Below are 25,246 nucleotides of genomic sequence, written 5' to 3'. Positions count from 1 at the left end.
TGCTGTAATCTTACTGTGCCTGTTACTATGGAGGAAGTTAAGTCAGTTGTTTTTAGCATGAATTCCTTTAAAGCACCGGGTCCGGATGGTTTCTAAGCTTACTTCTTCAAGAAATACTGGGAGATTATTGGTGCGGATGTTTGGAATATGGTTAGGGAAGCTTTTTCTAGGGGTACTATTGATTCAAGGATGATGGAGACTCTTCTGGTTCTAATTCCTAAGGTGGATTCACTAGTATCAATGAAGGACTTTAGACCTATTAGTCTCTGTAATGTGGTCTACAAGGTCATCACTAAAGTTCTGATCAACAGACTCCACCTTCATCTCACAGATATTGTTGGCCCTCTCCAAGGGAGGTTTATTCCTGGAAGGGGAGCACCAGACAACATTATTATAGCGCAAGAGGTTTTTCATTTCATGAAAAGGATTAAGTCGAAGAAAGGAACTCTAGCGTTTAAGATTAATTTAGAGAAAAGTATATGAAAAAGTTGATTGGAGGTTTCTAAAGCAAACCCTCATGAAATTCAGTTTTTCTATTCCTACAGTCAACCTGATTATGAGATATGTCACTTCATCCTCTTTGTCTATTCTTTGGAATGGCGATAGATTGGACAGTTTTACTCCTAGATGGGGCCTTAGACAAGGAGATCTTATGTCACCATATCTTTTCGTGTTGTGTATGGAGAGACTGTCCTGCTTGATCAACCATCAAGTTGTTATGGGGAGGTGGAAGCTGCTTGTTATTTCTAGAGGGGGTCCGAGAATTTCCCATTTAATGTTCGCTGATGATTTGCTTCTCTTCTGTAAAGCGAGAAAAAAACAAGTTCAAAATATAATGGCAGCATTGGAGAGTTTCTGTAAAGCTTATGGGACGAAGATTAATGTGGAGAAGTCTAAAGTGTTGTGTTCCCATAATATTTCAGTGATTAGAAAAGAAATCTTTACTGGGGGTGTCCTCCATTTGTTTCATCCAAAATTTGGGCAAATACCTTGAGATTACTCTTAGTCATTCTCGGGTGACCTGAACATCTTTTAATGAGGTTTTGGATAAGATCCGAAGATGGCTAGTCAGCTGGAAAGGGCATTTACTCAACAGAGCGAAAATGTTCTGTTTGATCAATTCGGTTGTGGCGACTATTCTTACTTACCACATGCAAGTCTATCTCTTTCCCAAAGAGATAACAAATTCTATAGCATCTATGATGAGAAATTTTCTCTAGAAAGGTCAAGCTAATAGTTGGAGGCTAAATTTTGTTAGTTGAAAGGTGTTGGTCACTCCAAAGAAGTTTGGTGGTCTGGGAATACAGGATCTGCTTTGTGCTAATGTTGCTCTTTTTGGGAAGCTAGTTTGGCAACTCTTTCATCATCTCTGCAAGCTTTGGTTTCAACTGTTGGCAGCTAAATACCGTTTTTCTCTGGGTGACGCTTTCAGACATTCTACGGATAACATATCTTATATTTGGAGGAGTCTGTGTAAAATTTGGGATATTTTGAAGGATTGATTTGATTGGTGCATTGGGAATTTGGACCAAAATTTTTTATTTTCTAAATGGAGGAAAGAGGGGTAGTTATGTAATGAGATGGATTATATTCACATTTCTGATTCAGATATCCAGATTTTAGATCTATGGTCGGTTGGGGAGTGGCACCTTGAGAAGGTCTATTCTCCTCTTCACTAGGTTTTGCATGAAAGTATTCTCTCCTACAACCCGGATATGCAAGCAGGTTCAGTGGTCAGTTGGGCTTGGTCCAGTGGGGCGGCTAAGGTTTATAATGCCCGTAATGGGTACTTATAGCTCTACAAGAAGATGTTTGGATGGGAGAAGAGAGGGAATTGGCTTTGACTTTGGCGTCAAATTGTTCCGTAAAAGATCAAATTCTTGGCTTGACTTTGTCTGCGAGAGGCACTCTCCACCGCTGTTTTTTCGTCTTTGGAGAGGACTTTCATATACAAATAGCTACCCTAGTTTCTTGACTTGCCAGAAAACAGTTTTCCACTGTATTCGGGATTGCTCGAAAGCTCAGTTTGTTTGACAGAATCTAGAGATTTTCAGTCATCCTCTAGATTTGAAGAACTGGTTCTTGTCCCATAACGAGTTTCTATTCCTTCTATGATTAGTTGCTCTTGGGTTCCTCCTTCGATGGGTATTTTTAAGATCAATTGTGATGCTAGTTACTTTAGTTCTGGGGATCGGATTGGTTTTTCCTATGTTAACAGAGACTAAAACAAAAATTGGCAACGAGGCTGTTTGGGAACAATAGAGAGTTGCAATATTCTTTAAGGAGAGATGTTTGCTATTTAAAGAGAATTTTTTCTAGCCTGAATCTTGGGGCAAAGAGATGTAATTTATGAAACGGATTGCCTGAAAGCTTTCATTCTTGTTAACAATTCTCATGATAATGCCGAGTGTGTATATCTTTTGGTACTTAAAGTCAAAGATATCATAACTTGGAAGTGGCGCGTTGATTTTTGCTTGATCCTCTAAGATGTAAACACAATAGTAAACACCATGATAACATTGAGATCATATTCGCAGCATGTAAAACTTTCCGTGCTTTAAAAAAATTAAAGATAAATATTTAAAAAAATCGCTCTATGCTTTTTTAATCTCTTAAGACTTTATTTTTTGTCTGCTTAATTATTTTAAATTTTCAATCACCAAAAAAGTAAAAAAAAAATAACGGGCACGTCATAAATAAATCCTTCTCAAAATAAAAGCATCGGGAGAAGCAACTAAAACACTAGAAAGAAGAAAGAAAGGAAAGTGAGGTTACTGGTTGGTTGGTTGGTCGGTTGGGACAGCAAAACCAAAACAAAAGATGAAGACTATGGTGACGCCATTGATGAAAATTTCCCCATTTTCTCGGCCAAATGGCATTTATATTAATAAACCCTCTTCTCTCGTCCCTCTTTCCCCTCTCACACCCCAACGCAACTCTTCTTCACCAAACTCCCTCACCTTTCCCACTCTCACTCCTACTCTTTCTGTTTCCATGGCCGCTTCACCCCAATCCACCGCTCCGGTAATCCCACTCTCTTTTTCTCCCTTTTCATGCATTTTCTTTGACCCAATTGCAAAATAATTAGCTTGCAAGCTTAAAAAGTCAAACTTTGCATAATATTATTCCAAAGTTTAATTATTTTTGTTTTTGTTTTATTAATATAATTCTGGCTATCAACTGTTTTTTGGGTTGTATCTGATCGCTACAATTATGAATTGATTGATGGCTGAAAGTTTTGTTGTTCTAATCAACCTAATGTTATTGTTATGAACTTACGATTATCTTAGCTCGACTCTGTGTGTGTGTTTGTGATTTTTTTTTCTTTTATATATTTTTTTTACTGCGTGCTAACGCTGATTTCTGAATCAGACTGCGTCCCCTGGCGGTGTTAACATCAACAAAGATGATGTTTTTCAGTTAATTCAGGCGCATCAGGTATTATGTCAAATTAATTATATGTTAGTAATGAATGAATCTCAAAGTAGTTACAACATTGTTTGATCAATAATATGGTTTTGTAGATATCAGAACTCAGCAGGATTAGTTGAAAATCAAATGTATAATGATGATGTTGTTGTTGTTGGTAGGAAAAAGCTGCTAGGCTTCCACCGGTAGAAGAAATTCGAACTTTCCTTGATCGCAGCGTGCGCGGGATGCTATCTACCTACTCAAAGGTTTCTGTGCTTTCCTTTACCATGAACTTGGATAATTGATTGTGCCTTTTCTATGTGCTAAGAAGTTTGAATATAGTAGTTGATCTCAGATCATGAATCAACACATGAATCTGTCAGAGAGATTGAATAATAGTGTAAAACTCATAACCGTAATTGTGCTTTCCTTATTTCAAAGGTTTCACATATAGTTCTAAGTGATTGAATAATAGTGTAAAACTCATAACCGCAATTGTGTCAAAATTAATCTACTTTGTCAAAGAGATATCTTTATCTAGATGAAATGCCAAAACAGCTTTACAGAAAATGAAATTGTGATTAAATAAGAGAGACATGGAGAGAGATTCTTCCCTCTTTGGATGTTTAGTTTTCGTATTCTGTTCATGCCCACATATTCAGGTTCTTCTGATTCTGAAAACTTGAAGGTACTGCAAACAACTTGCCCCACCTGAATCACACTGATAAACTGATTGATAATGAGAGTCCATGTTTGGCATAGCAGTGAAACTTAATTTGACTGACTTTTACATTCATATGTATGTGTAAGGGGAAGAAATTAGAAAAGGGAAGAATTAATCAATTAGAGAGAAATTAGAGAAGAATCAATTAGGGTAGAGAGATACAGGGAGAGAATAATTCCATTGATGGAATTCCAAAGAAAGAAAGATACAATTCACTCAATACTTCCTTCCTTGATTCTATCACTACTACTCAATTTATAGTAAATTCTACTCCTAATGAGAAATTTCTAATTGCGCTATTGGGCCTATTTTTACTCATTACAGTATGACATAGAATTTTGTTTTATCATTTGTTCGCTGACAACTCAAATATCCACTACTTATCTAATCATTAACATGCAGAAGTTTGAGGGTTATCCATCTGGGTCGATGGTGGACTTTGCATGTGATGCAAATGGATATCCGATACTAGCAGTGAGCGACTTGGCAGTTCATACGAAGGTTCCTTTTCTTTTCATTTCCCCAAAAGTTTTCTGATGGATTACGAATCCATATGTAAGTTGAGGTTTTCAAAAATGAGTTATCTATATAACCATCTAGCACATTGTTTCAAACTTGGCTTGTACAAGGCTATGAATTCAATTTTCAATCTTATTTAGCATGTGCGCAACAAGCCCATGATCATATTGACAACTATAAATCAAAACAAACACCCCAACTCCAGCTCTTACCGAATCAAAGGCTTACTTCCATAGCTAAAGAGTCATGTTTTCTATATTTTACAGGACTTGGCTGCAAATCCTAAATGTTCACTGCTGGTGCCTAGAGATCCTGAAGATAGGACTGATCTAGTTGTCACTTTACACGGTGATGCTGTCTCTGTAAGTTAATATCTTCTGTTCATTTCTCAATATTTTCATTTGCTTTTACTATTGTGGTTTGGGCTACATAATCGTTACATAGTTATTGTGCTGCTGGGTTCTAAATATTTTCGTGAAAATGTTATTTAGGTACCTGAAAACGATAAAGAAGCCGTACGAGCTGCATATTTGGCAAGACATCCCAATGCATTTTGGGTAACTTTGTTCATCTTTCTTCTATTCTTGCATTTCTTTTCTCCTTTCTTCTTATCATTATATAATTAACCAGTATCAATTTCACTTATTAAAGGTTGACTTTGGGGACTTCCATTTTCTGCGCATTGAACCGAAAGTTGTACGATATGTGTCAGGTGTTGCTACAGCTTTGTTAGGATCAGGAGGTTTGCTAACTATGCCCTTCTTGTTGGTTTATTTTCCCGTTAATGCTATTCTGAAACTCACAAGAGAGATAGATGGTGGTGGTGGTGGTTTGGGGAAAAAGAAAAGAGGGGGTATCCTTTAACATTATGATTGGAGTCTTGCATGCAATAGGGGGTTTTAGACTTGGTATTAATTATCAGGTTAGACTGCGTACATTACACTCTTTGGGTGTTGCCCTTCCACAGACTCTGCGTTATCGCGGGATGCTTATGGAGCAGGCTGCCCTTTTTTATTTTGGTTCTGTGAGGGATAGTTAGCTGCTGTTAGTGAACACAACATAATAATACAATCAACCTGCAAAAGAATAAATGAATAAAATAAAGCCAAATGCATATTCTGTATTATAAGGGATGATTGGAATTGCATGGCTTTTTTTTATCTGGTTTTAGGATAAGCATGAGAAAAAATATATGTATTGAGAATTCTTTCAGTTTGAGATGAAAATTTGATGTCTTTCTTCTCTTTGGTTAATGCCCTTTGTAATGTTTCGCCATAATAATAGGAAGATTCAGGAATAAACAACCACCATTTCTGTATCACAAGTAAATTTCTTGTGTGTTAAATTATCTGTTAAGTAAATTTCTTGTGTGTTAAATTATCTGTTACACCATTTTATTTAACTTTTTGGCTTGACTACAGAGTTCAGTCCAGATGAATATAAAGCTGCAAAAGTTGATCCCCTAGCTCAGTTTTCCAAGCCGGTGGTGGTATTGATCTTTAACTGGCCATCATATTTTTCATGTAAATAATCAGCCTTTAATTGTTCTATGATTAACCATGTTATTATCAGTCTCATATGAACAAAGATCATGCTGAGGATACAACAGTGATTGTGCAGCACTGGACCTCAGTTCCGGTATGTAATCTTGAACATTCTACAGTAAGCAGTATATGATATCGACGAGAAATTACGCAGTTTAGTTCACCTGTTATCATCATGTAGAATTCCTATTTTAAGATATTGGTGTGAGACAACGATGTTAGGTAGGATGCAAATGAACATGCCTAAGAAAATCGACGAGGATAACAATGTATTACTTGGTGCTAAATTGCCGGGACATTAGAGGGCTAAATAAAATTACATATTCCAAAAACAATATGCATTCCAAATTACTACATTTTCCCCTCTAATGGGGGGAACAGGTGATGATGTTTCAGCATTAATTTTCGGAGTTGACCATTTGCAGGTGGAATCTGCATACATGCTAGATGTTGATAGTGTTGGCTTCAATGTCAAGGTATTTTTATTTTTTAATTTATCACTATTCCTTGGTTGCTACCTTTTTAGTTTAGGAGTTCTTAAAATTCACCAAAATTAAACGAATGAAATTCTTAATGATATATTTGGCCCTTCTAAAGTTCCAAGAGTTTTTTCTCCTCTCTCGCAGCTACATCTCCTTTGAAGTTTCTTCCTTCTTCATTAGATGTCTTACGTTCTTTTCTTTTATAGGCTGGTTATAAGGGTGATACTTTCAAGCTCAGAGTACCTTTTCCTCGACGTGCAGGAGACAGAAAGTACAGAATCATAGATGTTCATTAAGTTCTCTCTTCTAGTAACCAGTTTACTTATGCAAACCTATGCTTTGTTTCAACCTTTTTGATGGATAATTGCATATGGTAGTATTGCTTGTTGTGTCTAGGTTATTATTTCAGTTGATTGAATATAAGTGTTGTCTTATATCGGTAACAACCTTTTCATGTGTTATATATTTCCTCTCTTTTTTATACTTTTGGGATTGTATTCATGATTGTCTATACAATATATAACGGGAATGGGATGTTTGGTGCATAAATTTTTTTTCCTTCATCATATATAATTCATCAAAATGCTTTGTTATTTCTGAGACTTTAATCAAAGACTTCTTAGATAGAATGTAAAGAAATTTTCATGTTGACCAACATATTTGTCATTATTACATATATAGAAAAGTGGATTAATAGGCATGTTAGTACGTATTAATACACTAGTATATATAAAATCGTCTAAGGGAATGACTAATTTGGGTGATCTTCCTCTTATTACCATGATACCATGGACTTATGGCTTTTCTTAAAGTATTAAAAGAAAAATCAATCATTATTAAACTAGGAGAATAAGATTTCTTTGGTGGTTGTCATCTATTCACTTAAAAGTCTTTCTTTTTTTTGTCTGTTTTTCTTTTAGGGATATTAAGACTCTAATTGTTGAGATGCTTCAAGCTGCTAGACCTCATGTTGATTGATTGCTCCACAGATAAACAGAAAAAATAAACAGGTATGTTACAAAAATTCATATTAGATCCTAAGATGTGCTTTGGTCTCACAGAGTTTTCCTTCTTGTTTATTAAGAGATTAGTTAGTTGACCAGGTTTTGCAATTAGATTAGAGAAATGTTTCTTAAACAATGGAAACTCACATGAGGTTAACTTCATGTGAAGTGGATAGTCAAGAACTCTTATAAATGATTTGACAAGTTTGATTAAATTATCATCTAATGATTTTCAATTATCGATTTTATGTGAAAAAACTGCACCTGAGTCTCCACCTTCTTAAACATACTCCAAATTGCATCCATCATTGGAGGGTGTGGATCGGCCACACTACATCGAATTGTGGATGAGTAATATGTTGGCACAAAGTAATCGATATGGTGTTCAAAGAAATACTACTCAGTTAGGTTTTTTATTATTTATTTGTCAACTACTTCCATAAATTTTCCAAACTGTCTGCTACTTCTAGATCAATTTTGCAACAAACCTGAATGAGTTGCATGCAAAATGTCAAAGCTCAAAAAGTAGAAAAATTCTTTCCTGTTTTCTCATCCCTTTCCGTTTGAAATGCTGCAGTACACTACACTATGCCTATCATCTTTGGGAGAAGAGAAAAACAAAATGTGTTCCTTCAAAACTTGGCCATGTGAGTCCCCCACACACAAGATGACAAAAACAAAATGGATGACCCTTTTTACCCTTTTTCACTCACTATTCAGTATTATTTTCTTGGGGTGGAAAAAAAAAAAGAAAAGAAACCCTTGAAATTCCTTACATAGAAAAGTGGTGTGATTGTGAATGAAAGAAACTTTGTATATAATATGATCGTGAATGTGATCTTCCTCCAGGTGTACTCTTGTTGGAGAAATTATATGAATCCATAAATAAAATAAACTCCATTAATTTTTAGGACAATGCCATGATGCACCAATTAATTACCCAACTACTAAAATATACAACTACATAAAAGCTAAGCAGAGAAACCAAATACTTGTTATATATATGTGTGTTATATTTAACTTATTTTTAATATATACTTTTTATTTAATATGTAATTTATACGGCTAATTGATTTGATACTGATTTTTGTTGTATACTTATGAAGTATGAATATTTTACTGAGTTGCTATCTTCACGTGTTAGACACATTTTGGACTCTATTGTGTCTAACCGTGTCTTAATAAAAAATTAAAAAATATTTTTTTGAATATATTTTGATATACTTAAATACTATTACGTATCAGTTTGTCTAGTTTTATTATTTTTGAAATAAATTTAGAAATAATATATATTATTATTTATTAAATAAAAAATATTTTAAATATTTTATATAATTAAAATAAAATATTAGAAATAATTAAAAAATTAATTTATGTTTTAATATTAATAAAATATTAAAATATTATTATAATTTATCTAAATATATTTTATAAATATGGATGTTTCCGTGTCTGTGTGATAAAATTTTAAAATTTGTGTCGTGGTGTTTTATATTGTATGTGTCCCCTTTATCTGTGTATTATAGGTGTATACATATCTCTATTTTTGTTAGTTAATACTTAATACTTGTAATTGTCCAACCCAATTATTGGGATAACATTATTGATTAAAGTAACTCAATGTTATAAATTTGAATTGTGATGGATGGGGCTATCTTACTGTTCAGATATACCGCTAGATTACCTTAGTATATGGTGCGCTAAGTTCAACTTATATAGTCTTAAGGCGTTTGTATTATATATACTTGAGATAAGATCATGCATGCATCATCATATACACTAAACAAAATACTTAAGCCATTATGAGATCTACGGGTGAAAGTGGGAGAGACTATTTTACGAGGGATCGTGGCTCGACTTATTTTATCAAGGATTAAGTATGATTTTTATTTTTAAGGTATAAGTTGATTTTTTTTTGTTTTTAACCTTTTTTTTTTCATATAAAATCGTCTCTAAAATTGAATTTGGTTTTAAAAACGTCATTCGGATTAAAATACACTTTTTTTTTACTAAAATACTTCATTTCTATTCTTCTTTTTCTTTTCTTCCATGGTAGTAACATCTGTTTATTCGTTTTTTTCAACTAAAATTTCAATAGCATTTTAACTAAAATTTCAACAATAGAATTTTAACTAGCAAATATCATAAGCAGAAAAATGGAATTAGAATCAGAAGTAGAAGAAACAGAAGTAGAAGAACAATAAAATCAATCAAAATAGAATAAGAGTCAACAATAATGTGATTAACAAAATCAACAAATTTAACAATGTAATTAATTAAAAAAAAAAACAGAAGTAGTAATCAACAATGTAATTAACAAAATCAACAAATCAGAAATAGAATTGGAACCCTAAGGAGGAACAGCAACGACATACGAGGAACAACGACGACATGTGAGGAGCAGCGATGAGCTAAGCGAGGACGCGAAATAGCGGCGACACGTGAGCTAGCGAGGAGGATGAGCAAAACGGCGACGCGGCGGATGGCCTCCTCGCCGATCTGCTGGCGTTGACGTCCGTCTTCTCTTGTGGGCGTCATTGCCACCTTCTCTTCCCCCTTCTTCTTCTTCCCTCCTCCCACCACCATGATTCCCTTTCTCGTTCTCATCCATTCTTTTCCTCTTCTTATTCTTCTTTTTTTTAATAATTTTTTTGTTACGAGTAATTTGATAATAAAATTTAAGTAAAAAAGACGATTTTAAAACCAAGTTAAATTTTAGGGACGATTTTGTATTGAAAAAAGGATTGGGGACGAAAAAAATGTTCGGCCTATATTTTAGGGACCAAAATTGTACTTATCCATTTTATTAATCAGATTAGGTTTGTGTTTTTTTTATAAAACTTATTAGTTAAAAAAGTTAAGGTATAAGCTTTTAAAAAAGTTTATAAAACTCGTTGAGCCGACTCATCAAAATATTTTTTTATAAAAATAAATTATTCTTAATTTAGATTTTTAACTATTCACTTATATTAAACACATAACAAAACTAAAAAGAATCATTAGTCAAAATTAGTTAAGATTGTAGTTTTTTTGTTCAATAAAAAAATTTATGAATTAAAACTATGGTTATAATATGTGATTAACGATTGATATATAAATGAATTATGCTTTACAAATTATGAATTATGAATTATAAATTTTAGAATAAATTTAATGTCAATTTATATTTGTTAAATTTATTGTTTTAAATTCTAATTCACATAATAGATTTTTTGAGTAAGTTCGTAAACTTGTCGGATTTTAAACAGATTAAATTCAAGCTTATAAAAAAACTTATGAAAATAAAAGACTTAGATTTGACATATTTATTTACGACATGACTAATTTCATCAAAGTCAAAATTCGGGTCAACCCGGCCCATTTTTTTCCCGACGAGATCACAAATTCAAGGAAAAAAGAACAACAAGCAAGAAAGTACAGCAAGGTGCACCGCAAGGCTTAGTTGAGTGGCAATTATGTTTGCTTTGTTAGGAGGTGCATCAAGTTCAAATCCCAACTGAGGTTGGTTGTTGTTTAAGAACCCATAATATCCATGGTAGTGTGTGTGAGTGTATTGTGTGAGTGTGTGAAATATGGATATAATGCCTAAGATTAAGGGTTGTTCAATCCGCTTGACAAAAAAAGAAAAAAAAAAAAAGAAAGTACACCAAGGTCACATCTCCTTTTTTTTCATGTTTGATGATTAATATTCTTTTGGCATAGTAGTGTGGATTTTTTATTTTAATAGGGAAGAGTGAAGAGAGTTTTACGTTAATGTTACAAAAAATAGAGTTTTACAGTATTTTGGGGACGCTGTTCTGTGCAAACACAATATACAGAACACGTATTGTACTGACAATACGCAGACTGTGTATTTACAATACGTAAACTGTGTATTATAATTTAATATTAAAATAATACAATACGCAGTTTGTGTATTATCTTTATAAATTAAAAAAAAATTTGATCTGACAATTCGCACTCTGCGAATTCTATAGCTCCCAAAATTTTATAAAACACCATAACTTCCAATATTAAAGAATTACACCCATTTTTATCCAATATCCAAAAAATAAAAAATATTTGAAAATAAAAAAATAAAAAAATGATCTTATTATAAATATATAATTATAAATATTATATATATGAAACTATAAATATTAAATTTTAAAAATAATTTTAAATTATTATATATCTACTTAATATTATCACAAAATAAATATGAATAAGAAATTAAAGATTATAGAAGAGAGCCATGAGGTGGCATATATATTAGAGAATCTAAAGAATAAAAAGAATATATACCAATCCTATATGAGTCACTATTATATACACACATATTATATACACACATATGATACATATACGTAGTTGATATATATATATATATATATATATATATATATATATATATATATATCCAGTTTTACTAAAAAAATTAAAAAAATAATATTTTCATGTATTATATATAATATTTTAAATAAACTATATTTTGACAAATATTTGATAAAAAAATTATATTATATAATAATATTTTTAACAAAAATAGCTATTTAATAAGTATTGAATATAATAATCTAATTATTTATCAAGTAATATAAAATAAAATATAATTATTTCATATTTTTATATTGCAGTTTAAAATATTATTTTAATATAATTTTTTAATATTATAAAATTTTTTTTTTCATAATAATTAATTTTAATGAATACAAATATTTACATTTTTTGTATTTATATGTTTTATATTTTTAATTACGTAAGTTTGATTAGTTTAGGTCTTACTAATATAAGTAAATATATAATGTGCTAGGTATGTATTTAGAATTATATTATTTATTTTATTTTTTAAAAAAAATTAAAAAAACAAAAAGTTTAATATTTTTCTGTATTATATATAATATTTTAAATAAATTATATTTTTAAAAAATATTTTGATAAAAATTTATATTATATAATAATATCTTTAACAAAATTAATTAGTTAATAAATTTTGAATATAATAATCTAATTATTTATCAAGTAATATAAAGTAAAAATTTAATTATTTTATATTTTTATATTACAGTTTAAAATATTATTTTAATATTATAAAAAAATTTTACATAATAATTAATCTTAAAGAATAAAAAATACTCGTATATTTTATTTGTATTTATATATTTTATATTAAATTATTTAAGAAAAAAATTCTGTTACCATTTAAAATATTGTATATTAAATATTGTCATTTAAAGTATTTATTTATGTATTAGGATATTCTGTATTTATTAGAATTTATCAATGTTCTTCTTTTATATTAGTCTTTGATTTTCATCTAATAAAATCTAATGGTCTATATAAATATGGCACATCTAATAAACACATAGTTATTGTGCTCATTTTAGACATACTCTCAATATTTTGCTATAAAATAATTTCAAGTCTTTTTTAATTTATTTTTCTCACATCAATTAAGTAATCGTACAATAATAAAATTTCACTTTATTTTATTAAATATTTTTTTCTCTCTCCTGATTATTTGTCTTTGAACAAATCATAAACATATGATATTAAAAACTAAAATTTATTAGATATAACTAGATATCATATTTTTTATTTTAAAATTTTAATTTGAAAGTATTTTTTTTATGAAATTACATGGTTTAATAGTTAAGAGGCCAAAATAGGTTTAAAACAGTATATTGGAGGCCGTAAGGTTGTCGAATTTATACATATTTATGTAAATTTATGAAATTCACTCAAACTCATTCAACTTATTCAAATCTAAATTATTAATTATTAAATTTATTTATTTTATTAATCTAAATTCATAAACTTGTTAGAATTTAACAACTTTACTTTCTACAAAATAAAATTCATAAAAGCAAATTATGAATATATCAAATCAAAATTTACAAAAAAAAATTACAAATTTGGTCTCAAAACATAAAAGATTAACAAAATTATATATGAAAAGAATATTATTTAATTGTTAATATTAAATACACACTTTAATTAAGATAGACTTTTTATTTATAGTGAACTGTTACGGCCCAGGATTTCCGCGAGTCAACCCGACCCGAGCTCCACCCGGCCCGACTACGCGTCTCTCAACCGACCTGGACACGCGTCCCGTACGGCTCTCCCGCAGCTATGGGACAACGTCCTTGAGAATATGGGCCTGCCCTCCAGAGGGGCCCACTACTGACATGTATATAAGGGGAAGACTGACTCTTCCCCCAAGGTACGTCACATCCCTACACCACCCTCATTCCGCCTGCACATATTCTGACAAGAGCGTCGGAGTGTCTTTGCAGGTGGCACCCCCCATTTTTCTCACACGAAGTGCTCGGGAACTCGCACCCCCTGGACTGGAAGACTGTGACCCGACGAACCCCTTCCTTCACAACAAATCCTAACCCGAACCGTCCGGTAACCGACCTACCGAACATTGGCGCCGTCTGTGGGGACTCGTCCATGGACTTCGTGCTAGTCCAAACTGGGACAGGCTACGAGGCCGCGCCCCCTGTGCCTGGAGGAGGCGCCGTCCCGACGGAAACTCGACAACAACAGAGGTCGCCTCCAAGGGACACGACGCAAACTCACGAAAGACGCCCCTTTGGAGGGACTGGCGACAACCACGCCAAGATAATGCAAGAGCTACGCCATAGGATGCAAGACTTAGAACGCCGGCTAGCCGAAAGAGAACGCGACCAACGCACCCCAGAGCAGAGCCCCACTCGCTCCCGTTCAAGGAGCCGCTCGAGGCGCTCACCCAGCCCCCAATACGAGTCGGAGAGCACCGGGGGACGGGGGCGAGCCAGAAGAAGAAGTCGGGACCCCATCATTTACTCCCGACACAAGAGGCGGCGTGCGTCGAACAGGGGCGAAGAGGACGCCCGTCGGGAAAATGACGAGCCGAGGAGAACTACCCGGGGACCAGTGATAATAGGAGCGACCCCTTTCCACCGTTCCGTACTCGAGGTCCGGCTGCCGAAACACTTCGACAAGCCAACGGACATGAAGTATGATGGAACACAAGATCCCCTGGAACACTTAACGGCCTTTGAGGTCAGAATGAACCTGGAAGGGGTGGGAGACGAGGTCAGATGTCGTGCCTTCCCGGTCACCTTGGCGGGCCCAGCGATACGGTGGTTCAACAACCTCCCGCAGGGCTTGGTGACCCAATTCTCCGACATCAGCCACGCCTTCTTGGCTCAATTCACGACCAGGATTGTCAAAGCCAAACACCCAATCAATTTGCTAGGGGTGACACAGAGACCCGGAGAGTCGACCAGGAAATACCTGGACCGTTTCAATGACGAGTGCCTGGAAATTGACGGTCTAACGGACTCGGTGGCAAATCTGTGCTTGACGAACGGGCTCTCCAATGAGGACTTCAGGAAACACCTTACCACAAAGCCCGTTTGGACAATGCAAGAGATCCAGTGCGTGGCCAAAGAGTACATCAATGACGAAGAAGTCAGCCGGGTCGTGGCTGCCAATAAACGGCAGCCCGCCTACAACCAAGCCCGACACTATGAAGGCAGAGAAAGACCAAAGGAACACGCCAGGGACGGCGGTCCGAGTAAAACACCCAAACCGTTCCCCCGAGTTGGGAAGTTCACCAATTATACCCTCCTCACGGCATCAATCACCGAAGTTTACCAACAGATAGCGGAAAATGAGATACTGTCAAAGCCCCGACCTCTGAAGGACAGGACCGGAGGAAACAAGAACCTTTACTGTGAGTACCACAAGGGTTACGGGCACAAGACCCAAGACTGCTTCGACCTAAAAGACGCCCTGGAACAAGCTATCAGGGATGGGAAACTTGCCGACTTCTCCCACCTTATACGCGAGCCGAGGAGACGCAACCGGGACCATGACAGCGAAGACAGACCCCGCTCAACAAGGCGACGACAGGAACCAGAGGGTGACGACCACGGCCTCACGGTGGTAAACGTGGTAACGGCCAGGAACACCGCCCCAAGGTCAAGGTCGGCATGGAAAAAAGACGCCAAGGTCCTAGCGGTCTCCACCTCGTCTGTCAGGGGTCCCCGGGGCCTCCCACCCATCTCCTTCGGGCCAGAGGACCAATGGTTTGACGAGGCACCAGAAAGCCCGCCCATGGTCATCACGGCCAGGGTCGGAACGGGCCTCGTCAAGCGAATCCTAGTAGATACGGGGGCAGACTCAAACATCATGTTTCGAAACGTTTTCGATGCCCTGGGACTAAGAGACGCCGACCTGACGACCCACCAGCACGATGTGGTAGGGTTGGGGGACCATTTCACCAAGCCGGATGGAATCATCTCACTCCCGACCTCCGTGGGACAGGGGCAGAAGCGACGAACAGTCATGGCGGACTTTGTAATATTACAAGATTCCACGGCTTATAACATCATCCTGGGGAGAAAAACCATCAACGACCTGGGGGCGGCCATTAGTACAAAGCTACTGGTGATGAAGTTTGTCACCGATGACGGATCCGTAGGATCCATCAAAGGCGACCTGGAAACGGCAGTCGCTTGCGACCACGCCAGCCTTTCTCTCAGGAAAAAGTCCAAAGAAGCATCCGGGGTCTTCCTTGCTGACCTGGACGCCAGGATAGACGACAAACCCAGACCAGAGCCAGAAGGAGACTTGGAGAAGTTCAGGGTCGGCGAGGAGGACGATAAATTCACATTCATAAACAGAAACCTCCCCCATGAGATGAAGGAACCTTTGATGAAAATGATCAGGGCTAATGCCGACCTCTTTGCCTGGACGCCTGCCGATATGCCCGGGATAGATCCCCAGCTCGTATCGCATCATCTGGCCGTCAAGGCAGGAACCAAGCCAGTGGCCCAGAGGAGGAGAAAAATGTCACAGGAAAGGGCAGAAGAGGTAGCTAGGCAGACGGCCAGCCTCCTCGAAGCAGGATTCATCCGGGAATTGGACTACTCGACTTGGTTGTCGAACGTGGTCCTGGTTAAAAAACACAATGGGAGATGGAGAATGTGCGTAGACTACTCTGACCTCAACAAGGTGTGCCCCAAGGACTGCTACCCCCTGCCTAACATTGACACACTCGTCGACGCAGCGGCGGGGTACCGGTATCTGAGCTTCATGGATGCTTACTCAGGATACAATCAGATACCGATGCACCGACCCGACGAGGAGAAAACGGCGTTTATAACGCCAGGGGGAATCTATTGTTACAGGGTAATGCCTTTTGGTTTGAAAAACGCTGGGGCCACGTACCAAAGGCTGATGAATAAGATATTCAGTGAACTCATAGGCAAAACAGTAGAAGTCTACGTGGATGACATACTCGCAAAGACCGCGCGACCCGACGACCTCCTGAGCGACCTTGATGGTGTTTTTTCGTCACTAAGGCAGCACGACATGAGGCTTAATCCGCTCAAATGCGCGTTTGCCATGGAGGCCGGGAAGTTCCTGGGATTCATGATCACTCAAAGAGGAGTGGAAGCCAACCCCGAGAAGTGCCAAGCAGTTATCCAGATGAAGAGCCCGGGTTGTATCAAGGACGTCCAACGACTTGCCGGGAGGCTAACGGCTTTATCCCGATTCCTCGGAGCGTCGGCAGCGAGAACCCTACCTTTCTTCAACCTAATGAGAAAGGGAATGACGTTCGAATGGACCCCAGCGTGCGAAGAGGCGTTCAACCACTTCAAGGAGATCTTAGCGGCACCACCAGTTCTCGGAAAACCCAGAGCCGGAGAACCGCTCTATCTCTACTTATCAGTAACCGAGGAAGCACTTGCCACAGTGCTCGTTAGAGAAGAGGGGAAGACCCAACAACCCGTTTACTTCGTGAGTAGGGTCCTCCAAGGACCAGAACTGAAATACAGCAAGCTGGAAAAACTGGCGCTAGCACTCCTAGTCTCCTCCCGAAGGTTAAGACAATACTTCCAGAGCCATCGTATAGTAGTGAGGACGGATCAGACGATTCGCCAAGTACTGCAAAAACCTGACCTGGCCAGTAGGATGATGACCTGGGCCGTCGAGCTCTCCCAGTACGACCTACAATATGAGCCCCGACATGCAATCAAAGCCCAGGCAATGGCAGACTTTCTGGTAGAGGTGACGGGGGACCCCCCCGAGGAAACGGGCACACGGTGGAGGCTCCACGTGGACGGGGCCTCCAACCAAACGTCCGGGGGAGCAGGGGTCATCTTAGAAAGCCCAGCAGGGGTCATCTATGAGCAATCGACCAAGTTCGAGTTTCCAGTGTCGAACAACCAAGCAGAATATGAAGCTCTCTTGGGCGGACTAATACTAGCTCGGGAAGTCGGAGCGACAAAGGTCGAAGTATGCAGCGACTCACAAGTTGTCACTGCGCAGGTAAACGGGAGCTACCAAGCCCGGGACCCCCTCCTACAAAAATACTTGGAAAAGGTTAAAGAAATAACAAGTCAATTCCAGGAATTCATCGTCCAACATGTCTCAAGAGAAAAGAACACACGTGCGGACCTCCTGTCCAAGCTGGCGAGCACAAAACCAGGATCGGGTAACCGGTCCCTCATCCAAGGCATGGTGAAGGAACCAACGGTCGCCCTCCATTTGACGAAGTCAAGCCCCTCATGGCTAGACCCCATCACTAACTTCCTGGAGCTCGGCAAGTTGCCTGAAGATGAGAAAGCGGCCAAAGTTTTAAGAAGGGAGGCGGCCAGATACGCAATCATACAGGGACAAATATTCAAAAAGGGACTCAACCAGCCCCTATTGAAGTGCTTACACCCCGACCAAACGGACTACGTGCTTAGAGAAGTCCATGAGGGGTGTTGCGAGCACCACATCGGGGGCAAGGCTCTAGCAAGAAAGCTCATCCGAGCCGGGTACTATTGGCCAACAATGATGAAAGACTCAAGGGAATTTGTCAAAAGGTGCATAAAGTGCCAACAAAACGCCAACTTCCACAAGGCACCAGCCTCCGAGCTAAGCTCTCTTACGACTACTCGACCTTTCGCACAATGGGGAGTCGACCTCCTGGGGCCTTTCCTGATCGGCCCAGGACAAGTCAAATACCTCATTGTCGCCATTGACTACTACAACAAATGGGTGGAGGCTGAACCGCTGGCTACGATATCGTCCCCCAACTGCCGGAAGTTCATGTGGAGGCAGGTGATAACATGTTTCGGTATCCCGGAGGTCGTTATCTCAGATAATAGGACCCAATTCACAGACAAGAAATTCATGGAGTTCCTCTCTGGCCTAGGGATAAAATAGAGGTTCTCCTCGGTAGAACACCCCCAAACAAACGGGCAGGTAGAAACTGCAAACAAAGTCATCCTTCTTGGTCTAAAGAAGCGCCTAGACAATAAGAAAGGAACATGGGCTGACGAACTCGCCTCCGTCCTATGGTCTTACCGGACAACCGAGCAAAGCGCCATGGGGGAAACTCCTTTTCGCCTAACATACAGGGTCGATGCAGTGATACCCGTCGAAATCGGTGAACTGAGCCCCCGACTACTACTCACGGGCATGAGCGAAGCGGTCGAAAAGGACCTGGTCGAGGAAACAAGGGAGATGGCTCGCTTATCAGAAACGGCGCTGAAACAAAGAATAGCCCTGCGTTACAACACTAAAGTCCACAAACGAGATTTCGAGGAAAGGGACCTCGTCCTGCGACGCAACGACGTCGGCGTCCCGACCCCAGGGGAAGGCAAGCTGGCGGTAAACTGGGAAGGTCCCTACAGGGTAAAGGAAGTACTCGGCAAAGGTGCTTGCAAGCTCGAAAGACTCGACGGCAAGGAAATACCCAGAACATGGAATGCGGGTAGTCTAAGAAGGTTCTACTCATGACCAGACGACTCGCCGACCTGAGAACCCAAATAAATAGTAAATACTCGCTTTGTTCTCATGATGATCTGCCTTTTCATTTTATCAAATACTCGCCATATTGATTAATTTGCTTAGCTAACGACTAACTCATACTTGTCAAAAATTTTCGTACTTGTCCACTACTTTCCTACGTGCGCCGCGCACGAGTGCGCCCTAAAACGGCAGACTGGGACTGATCACCGCGGGGGCCATCTTCCTTATGGCCAGAGCCAACTACGACGACAACACGACCACGGCGATCCAAGCCATAACAAACATAAAACGGGAAAACGGGCGCGAGCCCACCCCCGAGAGAAATAACGACAACAAATATAGTAAACGGCAACCCGGCCAAACGACTGAATAAGTATAACTTATAAAGAGTCAAAACAAAAAATGAGCAATAAGTTGTTCAGCAAATGCGTTACAAAATATCCTAAGTTACAAGACTTCACTTCCTCGGCATGTCAACAATCTTTCCGTCCTGGATAGTCTTGAAAACGCCAATTGACGACATGTCGAAATCAGGAGCTGCGATCTTTAGCTGAGCCTTCAGGGCATCTTCGGTCATCGAGATGGCGTTCTTCCCTTGCTCCTTGGTCACTTTAAGCTTCTTCTTAAGCTCTGCGGCTTCGGCTTTAGCGGTTTTTGCCTCTGAGACGGCCTGCTCCCGCTCTTTCTCCAAGACGGCAACCCGACCCTGAGCGGCATTCAACTGACCCTCCAAGGTCATCTCACGCTCAAGCAGCCGGGCCACGGTCTCATCGGACGCCTTCAACCTCTCCGCAACAAATGACACTTTCTCCTCAGAAGCACTAAGCTTTCCCCCCATCTCGGACAGCTGACCCTGGAGGAGTTCAACTTGGGCCTTGAAGTCATTGTTCGCTTTAACAGAGGATTCAAGCTTCCTCCGGAGCGCCTCCATCCCCGATAACTCGAATTCAGCCTTCCGAGCTATCACGGCTCCACGAAGCAAGGTCCGGTACATCCACCTCGCCTGCCCGGACAGATCGGTCCCATGAAAATGCTCCTCCGTCCCGGGTATCAGCTGTGAGTCAATAAATTTGGTAGCATCAAAGTTCCTTTCCATTATAGTAAGGGCCCCTTCCGGGCTGGAAGACATCCTCTGCCTCTTGGGAGTATGGATGAGCTCCACGTCGCTATCCGGCTTGGGGGTAGAAGACGCGTGCCCTTCAGCGGGCCCCTCTTCACGAATAGGGGAAGCCTGGACCCCTGCAGTCTGTTTCTCTGACACGCCGGTATCCTGGGGAGAAGGCACAGCCTGATTCTCCTTCTCCCCAGAAGGACCCCCCGACTTACCGGCATCCTTTTCTTCGGCATTCTCGTCGTCACTCGCTTCAAAAAAGGTCTTCATCAGATTCTCAAGACCAGTCACGGTGGCAGACATTTCCACTACAGCAAACAACAGGCGCATTAGTCATTAGATCGGGAAAAGAAAACAACAATAAACAAACGTAAACAAACAAAGAAGACAACTCACGGATATAGCTCCTGGCGGCCTCTCGTTCACCCATAAGAAGATGAGGGTTCACGGGGTTCTTTTCAAAAATGGCAAAAAGTACATCAGCTATTTGCTTATCTACAGGCGACAACCTCTTGTACGTCACCTTGATGAAGGGATTCGACCCCGCCCCAAAACTCCAATAAGTCTGGATAAGGCGCTCCCCTTCCAACGACAACCAGAAGGGGTGACGACCTTTGACGGGACGAACTTTGAAGTACTTGTCTTTAAAACCATGGTAGGAGTCCTCAAAAAGGCCAAAAATTCTGCTACCCTGGGCGGAACGGAAGGAGAGAAACCCTTTCCTCGCCTTCCCCTGTTTGGAAGGGTTGGTAAGGCTGAAGTAGAAGAGGAAGACGTCCACTGACACCGGCAGCTCTAGGTGCTCGCAAACCATTTCGAAGCAGCGGATCGAGGCCCAGCTGTTCGGATGAAGTTGAGAGGGGGAGACGGATATCCGGTTCAACAGCGCCATTTGGAAATCGGAGAACGGTATCCGAATGCCAACTTGGGTGAATATGGACTTGTAAAACCAAATCCAATCAGGGACACGAGGAGAGTGGAAGTTAAGCTCATAAATACGCTCGTGGGGGGCGGGAACAATGGTCTCATAGTTGGCCTCCTCGTCCGTCCCCCCACATAAGTAGCCGGCTCGCCGGAACTCGGTCAACTCCTCCAAATCCATTTGGTTGGGCGAGCTCCTTATATCGTCAGTCACCCAGGCGTACGGGTCGTAGGCCGCGCCAGATCCAGAAGACCGAGAAACGATGCGAGGCATACCTACAGCGGGGTACCACTCCGTTAGACTATGAGGTCGGGAGTCCATAGAAACCCAAAAACTACACCTTTTCAAACTCAAATCATGGCCGAATACGGTTAAAAGCTACGCCTATCACGCAAATCACCTAAAACCTACCCAGGAATGGTACCCCTCCCTTAATTCGTCTACCCCACCATTGGAAGGTCATTCGGCAAAAGTAAACCAAGCATGCAACAATCGCAAATAACAACTACGCAGTAGTAAAACATAGCATAAACACAAGGGAATAGGAAGCAAAAATTACCTGAATTGGTTGCAGGAACTTGAGAGAAAAAAGGAGGCACGAGAGGGCTCGAATAAGGAATTTTGGATATCAGGGAGAGAGGAAAGTGAAAATAGCAAGGGTAGGAGGAAAAGAGAAAGAAACTGTTTAAAAACCACCACAAGGAGCGCGAAAAGAGACAGGGGCAAAATGGTCTTTACACATGGGGTTTTAACTCATTATGAGCATTTAATGCTCAGCGCGAAGAACGAAGCGGCGAACGAACGCCTCAGCAGACCAAGAGACACGCGCACAAGAGACGCGCCTCTCCCACGGTCAGCCGACTCGGCGACAACACACGAACAAGGACATCACGCGCCACCGATCGCCTCACGACCATCACTGACGCGTCGGGGGCACTGTTACGGCCCAGGATTCCCGCGGGTCAACCCGACCCGAGCTCCACCCGGCCCGACTATGCGTCTCTCAACCGACCCGGACACGCGTCCCGTACGGCTCTCCCGCAGCTATGGGACAGCGTCCTTGAGAATATGGGCCTGCCCTCCAGAGGGGCCCACTACTGACATGTATATAAGGGGAAGACTGGCTCTTCCCCCAAGGTACGTCACATCCCTACACCACCCTCATTCCGCCTGCACATATTCTGACAAGAGCGTCGGAGTGTCTTTGCAGGTGGCACCCCCCCCCAAATTTTTCTCACACGAAGTGCTCGGGAACTCGCACCCCCTGGACTGGAAGACTGTGACCCGACGAGCCCCTTCCTTCACAACAAATCCTAACCCGAACCGTCCGGTAACCGACTTACCGAACATGAACAAATTTATATACTAAAAACAAAAATAAAAAAACATATATTAAATACACTATATATATTGAAAATAGTTTTAAATTTGTGAAATAGTCTTAATAATTAATTGTAAGAAAGGGTTGAGATTTACGAGAATAACTCAATTAATTTAATATTAACGTGCAAAAGACAAAAATTTAAGCTATTGATGTAATACTTGAGAAATGGTTTAGATGGAAATAAAAAATAAAAGATACATTTAATGTAAAAATACAATTTTTTTAGTAGGACTCAAAATAATTTTTTTTTTCTGTTTGGTTCAGTTTGTGTATAGTTCACTTATATAGAAGTAAAATCTTTAAACAAAATATTTACATATTTTTTATATATAAAATTACACAACATGACTAATGTTTTTAGTATATGGTTTATTATTTTGTTAGGGAAATATGAAAATGATATATAAAATAATAAATTTTAAGATTTTACACAAATTAAAAAATTTTAAAGTAATGAAAAAATGAGCAAAAATTAAATATTCTAACATTATTTTCTATCGACTTTTTAATAAACTTTAATTTCATAAAATTTATGATAACATATGTATTTAAGAGTTAATTTAAAAAATAAAAAATAAAAAATAAAATTTTACTATAAAATATGACTTGGAAAAAAAATGTTTTGACATAATTCACATAAGTCATTGACAGATTAACTCATTATATATTATGTTAAATTTTAAAGTAGTCCTGAAGTTAAACTGAATCTTAAAGTAGTTATTGAAGTTAATAATTTTTCAATTTCATCTTCGAATTTGCATTCCGAGACTCATACTAGTCCCTACGACGTTTTCCATTTATCGGAACCTTAAAACGACGTCGTTTTAAAAAAAAAAAAAAAGAAGAAAACCCGTCCCCTTCCCCATCCCCATCTCCATCTCGAACTTGTCCCCTTCCCCTTCCCTAATATGTCCCATTCCCCTTCTGCTTCCCCATCCTGACATCCTTTCCCTTCCTCTTCCCTTTCTACTTTTTCAACTTGAGGCCCTTCCTCTTCCCCTTTTCCTTCCCCAACCTGATGCCCTCCCCCTCCCGAACTATACTCTCGCACTCACAACGCCAAACACACGGAGTTCTCCTCAACCCTCGCAGTCGTCCCTCTCGCCGGCCTCCGTTTCAGTTCGGCGCCGTTCACCCTCCTCTCCAACCTAATCTCTCACACTTAAACATAGTAGAGGCAGAGGAAGAGCACAAAGCCTCAATCTTCTCTATCATCGCCGCATTGCTCGCCAGCCTCCATCTCGTTGCCGCGCCGCGCGTCAACTCCTCTGCATCAACACATCATCTCGTTTCTTGCTATTACTGCTAGCTTCTGCCTCCTGTAACATCCTACATCGGTTGGGGAGGGGAACGAAGCATGCCTTATAAGGGTATGGATACCTCTCCCTAGCATGACGCGTTTTGACGAGTGAGTGTGGGGGATTTCGGCTATCATCCCTATCGTCAAAGGCAAAATCGTAAGGCGTTGTGTGCCAAAGCGGACAATATCATGCTAGCGGGTGGCCTGCGCTATTACAGATGGTATCAGAGCCGGAGCCCGGATCGATGTGCCAACGAGGGCGCTGGGCTCCTTTAGGGGGGTGGATTGTAAGGTCCCACATTGGTTGGGAAGGGGAACGAAGCATGCCTTATAAGGGTGTGGATACCTCTCCCTAGCATGACGCGTTTAGCGGGTGGTCTGGGCTGTTACACCTCCCTCTCTAGTCGTTGCTGTCACCGCTCGCACATCAATGATCTTCTCTTGTCTCCTCTCTGCCTCCTTCTCTCCTCTGGCTCGATTCTCTCTCTCAGTCATGTTTGAATTTTTTTTTCTTAATTTTTTTAGTTATTCAATAATTGTTCTTTAATGTTCTGGGTGATTGTTGTTGCTAATCCTGTTTCAATATAATAACAATGGTTGATTTTAGCTGTTTTTTATTTTGTAATTATTGATGTTTTTTTTTATTGTTGCTATCTTTTGTGCTTGTTGCTGTTTAGGTTGATTGATGTTTGCTATTCAGGTTGATTGATCTTTTCTGATTGATGCTGTTTTTTTTTTGTGATATTTTGTATTGCTGATTTTTATTTTTGTGATCTATTGAAGAAGAAGAAGAAGAAGGGATTTGGGTTTTAGAAGGGGATTGCTATTTTTTTTTAAAATATAAAACGACGATATTTTAATAGAAATCAGTCCAGTTCAGCTTTTCAATGGATGGAAAATGTCTTAAGGACTACTATGAGTCTTAGAGTGCAACTTTAAGGATACATTTGAGTAATTATTAACTTCAGGAATCACTTTGAGACTCGAGTGCAAGTTCAATGACTACTTTAAGACTTAATTCATTTATGATGAAACAATCCAAGACTCCAAGTTGGATAGAT

The 25,246-nt window shown here is 39.4% G+C and overlaps 1 protein-coding gene across 1 annotated transcript; it reads left to right on the top strand.

Moving 5' to 3' along the window:
* Window positions 1-2,720: 2,720 nt before the first annotated feature.
* On the top strand, window positions 2,721-8,600 carry LOC107604967 (FMN binding protein). The gene is made up of 13 exons (XM_016306695.3): window positions 2,721-3,024; window positions 3,373-3,438; window positions 3,591-3,677; window positions 4,538-4,636; window positions 4,921-5,016; window positions 5,146-5,211; window positions 5,306-5,396; window positions 6,076-6,143; window positions 6,227-6,292; window positions 6,624-6,674; window positions 6,887-6,951; window positions 7,601-7,690; window positions 8,262-8,600. The coding sequence occupies exons 1-12, from the start codon at window positions 2,821-2,823 to the stop codon at window positions 7,656-7,658; spliced, it is 1,017 nt and encodes a 338-aa protein (XP_016162181.1). The 5' UTR covers window positions 2,721-2,820; the 3' UTR covers window positions 7,659-7,690; window positions 8,262-8,600.
* Window positions 8,601-25,246: the final 16,646 nt, after the last annotated feature.

This window comes from Arachis ipaensis, chromosome B6 (genome assembly GCF_059453495.1).
Source record: "Arachis ipaensis isolate K30076 ecotype BB chromosome B6, ASM5945349v1, whole genome shotgun sequence".
Taxonomy (NCBI): domain Eukaryota; kingdom Viridiplantae; phylum Streptophyta; class Magnoliopsida; order Fabales; family Fabaceae; genus Arachis; species Arachis ipaensis.
This window is presented reverse-complemented; position numbering and strand designations above follow the sequence as displayed.

What these genes read in the sequence shown, in the direction of transcription:
- LOC107604967 (XM_016306695.3), top strand. Translation starts at nt 2,821, where the DNA reads ATGAAGACTATGGTGACGCCATTGATGAAAATTTCCCCATTTTCTCGG. An exon ending in GACATCCCAATGCATTTTGG is followed by an intron (nt 5,212 to 5,305) that starts GTAACTTTGTTC and finishes CACTTATTAAAG; the next exon opens with GTTGACTTTGGGGACTTCCA. An exon ending in AGTTTTCCAAGCCGGTGGTG is followed by an intron (nt 6,144 to 6,226) that starts GTATTGATCTTT and finishes TGTTATTATCAG; the next exon opens with TCTCATATGAACAAAGATCA.